General features: G+C 37.4%; 1 protein-coding gene across 1 annotated transcript; it reads left to right on the forward strand.

Annotated features, from left to right (window-relative positions):
• Positions 1-998: 998 nt before the first annotated feature.
• On the forward strand, positions 999-7,149 carry LOC119773860 (photoreceptor-specific nuclear receptor-like). The gene is made up of 8 exons (XM_038271078.1): positions 999-1,505; positions 2,404-2,554; positions 3,625-3,728; positions 3,811-4,110; positions 4,413-4,591; positions 5,203-5,443; positions 5,538-5,643; positions 6,251-7,149. The coding sequence occupies exons 1-8, from the start codon at positions 1,415-1,417 to the stop codon at positions 6,381-6,383; spliced, it is 1,305 nt and encodes a 434-aa protein (XP_038127006.1). The 5' UTR covers positions 999-1,414; the 3' UTR covers positions 6,384-7,149.
• The last annotated feature ends 235 nt before the right edge of the window (positions 7,150-7,384 follow it).

Here is a 7,384-nt window from a genome sequence, read left to right on the forward strand (position 1 = left end):
AGATATCACATATTGAACTTTTCTTATTTTTTGATTTTTACACTTATTCAAAAATAAAATTTCACCTGCTGTCATAATTCTAATAAAACATACTTGAGTGAAGTAGAATATCCTGTCACCTGCAAAACCACTCAAAGATTTGATTCCCTCCTCCTCTGTGGTCACAAAGACCACACTTTACTGTAACTGATGGGGACTTAAGGTGCTGATTGGTGCAGCTTGTAGATCATATCAGCAATAGTGTTATAAAACCCTGTCTCAGGTTAGTTTAAAAAAAATAAATGAAACCTGCCTTAAAATATTTATACTGTAAAATTGAGCTTATTATTAACAATGTAACAAAATGCAAAGAAAGGTCACAGATGACTATGACACAGTGAGATAATAAATAACCGCCTAATTGCTTAAAGAGCAAATTGCAGATGTGTGATCTTCTCTGTTTCCACAATATTATCCAACATAAACTTAAACTTTGCAGCAAAAAAGCCAGCATGCTGCCTCTCTAGGTTTGATTTCATATGTAAATTCAAAAACTCTCATGTCAACAGTTTTTTAATAATACATAGGGAATCCCTTTTAATAATCCAAATGAGTGTTGGCCAAATCAGTAACCTCTCCAAACTCTATTATTCCCTCTCTGGCCTGTGCTCCTGCAGACAGGTTAAAGGGGAGAGAGTGGATGATCTATAAAAACTGGAGGAAATAGGAGTTAATAGGCATCTCCTTTCCAAACACAGGGGTTCATTATGAATAGGAAGCAATCACATAGATCAAATATACAGCAGCGGGACAGGGAGCTGAATCTGGGAGGGGGAAAACAAATTGTAGAGGCAGGTTAGTATAATAATCCAAGTCTCCTTTGATCAGTCCTGTAAACTCAGGCAGTGAAGAGAAGTGTTGACTGATGTGGACATGAGGAGACATGAGGAGAGCTGGTCTAAAGTTACAACTCCTGCAGCAGCAAAAGGAATCAGCTGTGGTTTTATTCATTCAGCCTCTGTTTGCAGACTCAGTGAAGGTCCATGTTTGAGCGGCACCAACGTTCTGCCAATGTGACTGATTGATCCAGTAGATGAACAGTAAAGATTAAGAGGATGACAAATAGGCATGCTGCTTACACAGCGCTTGGGGCTTAATCCTCCACCCCTCCACCCCTCGGGCTCCCTTTTGAAGACCTGCTGCCGAGGTGGACACGCAGACGGCGACATTCCCAGCGGGGAGGATACACAGACCTGTTGATGCTCCACAAGTGTTGGCTGAAACTCATGACAGGGAACCTCTTCATCTGCATCCCAGCACAGCAGTGAAGGCAGCCCACCTTCCCAACATTTAGGCCTTTGTTTTTTTTAATCTTCTGAACTCAAAAGAAGAGGGAGAAACGCTTTTTTATTTGTAAGATTTCCAGTGAAAAAATATGGAGGATCACCTTTCGAAGATCCCCGTGATACCGTCAGCTTCTCCAACTGATTCCTCAGGCAGTGGTGGGACAGAGGAGAGCCGAGGAGGTAAGAAGGCCACAAGTCAGCTTCAGCAACAGGTCTCCATGAGGCCTTAACGATGGGATGTAAGCATGGTGCTTAGTGGAAAACCAAACAAATTCCATCTGTTTATTAACTGAATGTTTATTTTGCACGTCTTAAATAACCCATAAAGGTGATCATAATTAATATATTAACAGCTAACAAAGGCTAGGCTTTTTAATGGAAAATTTAAATATCTATCTATTCTATTTTTTTTTACAGCACTTCTCATTTGTTTTAGACATTTTTCCAATAAAACAAAATACATTTTTCAGCCTAAAATACTTAACATGGTATCCTTACAAGCTGCTTTAATATCAACCAAATGTGGAAACTTCTTTTGATAAGCATTCGTTTATTGGCATGAAAGAAGGAGAAAATATTAAATATTTTAGCCCCGCGTCGAAGATAATAAAAAGAAAACATAATAATGCACGCTTATAACAAAGAACAAACATATTAAAAGAAAAACTGTCATTCTAAATTGTTTAAGTTGATTTAGAAAAATAATTTTAAATGAGTTTCATTGTTTTAGCTGCACTTATTTCTGCATCCATGCATCACTTGATGCTGAAAGATGATGTTGAAATTCCATTTTTCAACTTGATCTTTTTTTTATATGCTTTCATTCACGGCAGAAATTTACTCATGGAACATATGAATGTAAATTAATAATAAAGTTCAACAAATAGAATTCCTTCAATTTCTGATTAAAAGATGGATGTGTAATTCATAGATTAGACAGACTGTTGTTTTTGCTGCAAAGTTGTATGTGACTGTTGGTACAGATGGCAGGCTTGTGTATGAAACAATACCCAGACCCAGGATGAATGGCACCATAACTGAACAGCGGCTTTGTGTTTTTTTTTTGTTTGACTCACAGCCAAGAGTCCAGCTCCAGGAAAAGCACTGAGTCCAGCTCTGGTGTGCAAAGTGTGTGGAGACACCAGCAGTGGGAAGCATTATGGCATCTATGCCTGCAACGGCTGCAGCGGCTTCTTCAAGCGCAGCGTGAGGAGGAGACTCATCTACAGGCAAGAACAGCTCCAAAAAAAAAACAAAAAAAAAACAAAAGAAACAAAAAAAAAACCTCTTCCTGCAAAGCTTTTGTTAAACAAAGCTGGTGTTTACTGGTTGTGTTATGGAAAAATAAAATTATACAACAAGTAAATCATATTCAATATTTTACTGCACAGAAGTTATGTTTAGTGCAATAAACCGGCACTAAACATGTAAAGAATTATGGGTTAAATATGACTATTCTTGAAGAATTGTAAAAAGAAATGAAGGAAACTGGTTTTATCAGAAAGACATAAAATATAATATAAGTTCAGTTTCTTTTAAACATAAAGGAGCATTCCGTTATCCCTAAGACTATCCCTTAGCAAAAAGTAGTATACTGGAAGTAAATTCTATTAAGAATACTTAAGTATAAGTTTAGAAAGTATACCGAACAAAGTACTTTTAATGTACTTGAAGTATTACTAAAGTAATACTTCTTTGAACTAAATTGGGACATTTTTAAGTTTACTAAAGTATACTTAAAGTATACTTTAGTAAACAATAAAATAAACAATAGTATAGTCAAGTACACTTGACTATACTATTGTTTAGTATATGAAATATAGTTTAGAATAAGTAAAATCTAAGTGCACTGCCTGATTTTAAGTATGAAATTAGTGCACTTTTAGCATACTTGAATAAACTAATTTTTGCTAAGGGATAAATAGGTATACCTGTTTTAAAATGATGTTTTAAAATTATTATTTACATTAGTTTTTAGAAAAAACTTTTTTTTTTTGCCTGAATTACAAACATTTGATTTTAGTTCAGAGATTGTTTTTTTTAGTTACAATAAATGTAGGAAGTTAGTAATTTTGTCAGTTTATTCAAACATTTTTTTTCTCAATATCAAAATCTAAACAAAATAAAACATGTAGGACTTTTCTGGTTTAATTAAATCACGAGGAATAAAAATATGTGTTTATTTTCATTTATACCCCTTTAAAGCTGTTTGATTAATAAAATATGAGTCTGGAGGGAGATGGTAAGCCTTTTTATCGGTGTGGAGCCTCCATTTAACAGCCTGACTCTGGGTCAACAGGTGCCAGGCTGGAACTGGGATGTGTCCAGTGGACAAAGCTCATCGGAACCAGTGCCAGGCGTGTCGGTTGAAGAAGTGCCTGCAGGCAGGCATGAACAAAGACGGTAAGCTTCTAATGTCCCAAACTCAAACCTGGTAAAACTGCAGCAACAGTTTTTCCTTAAATGACTTAATTCTCCTCTTCAGCCGTGCAGAACGAGCGGCAACCTCGCAGCACAGCTCAGGTCCGTCTGGACTCCATCGATGTGGACCCTGAGAAGGAGCATCTGGCCACCACACGGGAGCCCACCTCCTCCTCATCCTCCTCTTCATCCTCCTCCTCTTCTGCCTCCAGTGGTTCTGTCATCACATGGCCGCACATCACCTCCTCCATGTCCATCACCTCCTCTGTGGCCCCCCAGGGTTGTGTAAGCCCCCAGAACAACCACCGCTTCATGGCCAGCCTCATGACTGCCGAGACCTGCGCCAAGCTGGAGCCCGAGGACGGTGAGGTGGAAACACACCCAGGGGTAACATTTTCAAGAGTTTTGCAAACAGAACCACTGGCAAGATAAGCTAAATGTCACTAAAAGTAACATTTGAAGGTTCTCACACAGTGAGAACAGTGAATCAGTGGATGAAAGAGGCAAACAGAACAGAAAAAAAATCTGCTTTTTTCTTAAAATCATCCAAACAAATTATAAGCCAAACTACACAAAAAATGAATCTGCCTAAAGTTTGGTTCTCGCTGCAGAATCTGTTTTATTCTTAAGTTATCTGGAGTCTAAACCCTGTCTGTCTGGTTTCAGTCGATGAAAACATTGATGTGACGAGCAATGAGCCAGAGAGGGCATCCTCAGAGTACCACATGGCTCTGTACCCGTCCAGCTCAGAGAACGTCTATGAGACCTCAGCCAGGCTGCTTTTCATGTCGGTGAAATGGGCCAAGAACCTGCCTGTTTTCTCCAACCTGCCCTTCAGAGACCAGGTGAGATTCAAACCACAGGTTTTTTAAGCTTAAAGGAGAATAAGTTGCCCGATCATCTATTTTTTTTTTTTTTTTCTGGTTTACATGTGAACTTTAGACAAATAAAAGTTTTAGGTGAAAAAAAAATCTGCTTATAATGTTAAATAACTGCTGAATAGCAAAGCATCACACGAGAAACAATAGTGTCTGAAATACATAAAAAAATTACATCTAAAGACAAAACATTGAACATTTATATGAAGTATATAAATATATATTTTTATTTTTTTTATGTTTAAAAACATAACCCTAAATAAAACCTAAACCTATTGTTCTCTCCACTGTCTTATCACTTCTATATTTTATTGGTTGTTTTACTTTCTTATTTAATTTTCCAACATTTTTTTATTAGAAAACCTTCTGTGCATTAATTCAAAAATAATATCAAATATTCCAATAATTCAGTCATTCCTTATTATATTTTTCTAAAATAAATTTTGAACAGCTTTATAAGTGATGGGAACTTTTTGAACATATTAGAACTACAAGTAGAAATTAAACAATTGATGGAGAGCAATGATAAAAGCTTCAGTTTCTACAGAGAACTAACAAGCTGTGCTCCCCACACACAGGTAATCCTGCTGGAGGAGGCATGGAGTGAACTCTTCCTGCTCTGCGCCATTCAGTGGTCTCTGCCGCTGGACAGCTGCCCTCTGCTCTCCCTGCCTGACCTCTGTCCTGGCATGCAGGGCAAAACCAGCTATACCAGCCTAGACCTGCGCCTCCTGCAGGAGGTCTTTAGCCGCTTCAAGGCCCTCGCTGTCGACCCCACAGAGTTTGCTTGTCTCAAGGCAATTGTGCTCTTCAAGCCAGGTATGGGTCAAAGCAGAAAGTCATTAAGACAGAGATAGAAGTAAAAGTAGTGAATTTTTTTGTACTGAAATATGCGGTCTGCTTACGCAAACAGAGACACGAGGTTTAAAGGATCCAGAACAAGTGGAGAACCTCCAGGACCAGTCTCAAGTCATGCTGGGTCAACACATCCGCTCTCACTACCCCAGCCAGCCTGCAAGGTAACAACCTACTTCATAAATAATACTTATGACAACTGAATTGTGTTTAAAGGATATAAATGAAAAGTTATATTTAAACTTTAAATTTTATACATTTTCTGGGATTATTCTAATACCCATTTGTAAAACAAAAATTCTTGATGCTCTCAACAAGACAGTTTACCCTTCTTTAGGTTGTTAGACTTTATGGCCACTAGATGGTGCTAGAACACAAAAAAACCATAACCGGGTTTTTTTATCTTTATATAGTAGCTTTTTTTTATTGCACATTAAAGCTATTGGATATTTTCATTTTATTAGACAGTTAATACATTTGTCTTTCAATTTTTTTGTTTTCAAAGGTACAAACAGAGGAGAATATATATATCTTTATTATTGAACTTTAAAGACAAATTCTCCATAAAAACTACATAAAAATCAAACCTGAATAAAATAAAGTATACTAAATTGGTGAGATAAAAAAATAAGACTAAACAAAACAAACTCAATCAAGATAAAAATAAAATAAACACATAAAAGTGAAACAAATGACAAAGTGACAATAATAATAATGGATTTATGTTTAACTCCAAAGCTGAATCCTTTATGATTTCTCAACTGTGTTCAGGTTTGGCAAGCTGCTCCTCCTTCTTCCCTCCCTGCGTTTTGTGAACTCGGAGCGGATTGAGCTGCTGTTCTTCCACAGGACCATCGGAAACACTCCCATGGAGAAGCTTCTGTGTGACATGTTCAAAAATTAATTAACCCCGACTGGGATCTCAGAAGGTCGTTTCAAAACCTCTCTGATTGGACTGAAAATTTGTTGTTTCCTTCTGTAAACATATCAGATAATCTGCATGCTGTTACTTTCCCTTTATGGTTCCCTTGTTGCTTCCATGTTGGATCATTCTGGGTGTTAAAAAGTCAGATCAGTTCATCAGTTTATATTATAATTAGATGCTGATTTGTTCCCGAAAAGATCCACTTTCATCACCAGCTTCTTGTTTTTTGTAAAGATGTGACCCAGCTCTGTGTTTGTTTATAGAGGGATTGTTTATATGTTCTTTCATTAATGGGGATCGTCTGTTTGTGTTTTCCTGTAATGATAAATTGAACACCACTCTAACAAGTTGTCCTTTTTTTCAATAACTTTTTATTTCAAGCTGCTGCGATTTAAAAATGCAACTCATTCAAAGACTCTACTCAAAAGCTCCCTCTTTTGTCTGGATCACAGAATATAAGTTAAATAATAACTCAACAAAAAAATCTACATTACAGTAATTCTTGCTCTATTTCTTTATAATGATGGGAGATAAAATTAGATTGATGCTTGTTCTGATTCAATACAATGACCTTAAGCTTTTAATGAGGAAGTATGTTAGTGCATTCCAGGGGCTGACTAGCATGCTGTGATAAATAATAAATGCTTTGTTCATCCTGGATGACAGATGAAAACGTTATTTTCCGTGGTATAGCGTGTCTAGAGCAGCAGGAGGAGCAGATCTAGGAGCTGGCAGGCAGCACTGATGATGCAGAGCGCTATGATCCCTCCTCCGAAACAGTTTATTAATGCCAAAATTAAGCCGAAATGTAAAAATATTCGCTTTTATTATCCTGGTGCCTGCAGTTTGGATTACGTACATGAAAAATGCCCTCAAGCTGTCGCAGCAAAGAGGCGACCGGGCCATAGGCTGCTGTTGAATGGGATTCCCAGTGACAGTGCACCGCCGGTGTACGGGGGCCTGAGCGGCTCCCACAGAGT

This window comes from Cyprinodon tularosa, unplaced genomic scaffold (genome assembly GCF_016077235.1).
Source record: "Cyprinodon tularosa strain WSP-4 unplaced genomic scaffold, ASM1607723v1 ctg100, whole genome shotgun sequence".
NCBI classification, from domain to species: domain Eukaryota; kingdom Metazoa; phylum Chordata; class Actinopteri; order Cyprinodontiformes; family Cyprinodontidae; genus Cyprinodon; species Cyprinodon tularosa.

Excerpts from the sequence above, each read along its gene's own strand:
- LOC119773860 (XM_038271078.1), top strand. The coding sequence starts at position 1,415 with ATGGAGGATCACCTTTCGAAGATCCCCGTGATACCGTCAGCTTCTCCA. Across the intron at positions 1,506-2,403 it reads GACAGAGGAGAGCCGAGGAG|CCAAGAGTCCAGCTCCAGGA; the intron begins GTAAGAAGGCCA and ends TTTGACTCACAG. Across the intron at positions 4,592-5,202 it reads ACCTGCCCTTCAGAGACCAG|GTAATCCTGCTGGAGGAGGC; the intron begins GTGAGATTCAAA and ends CCCCACACACAG.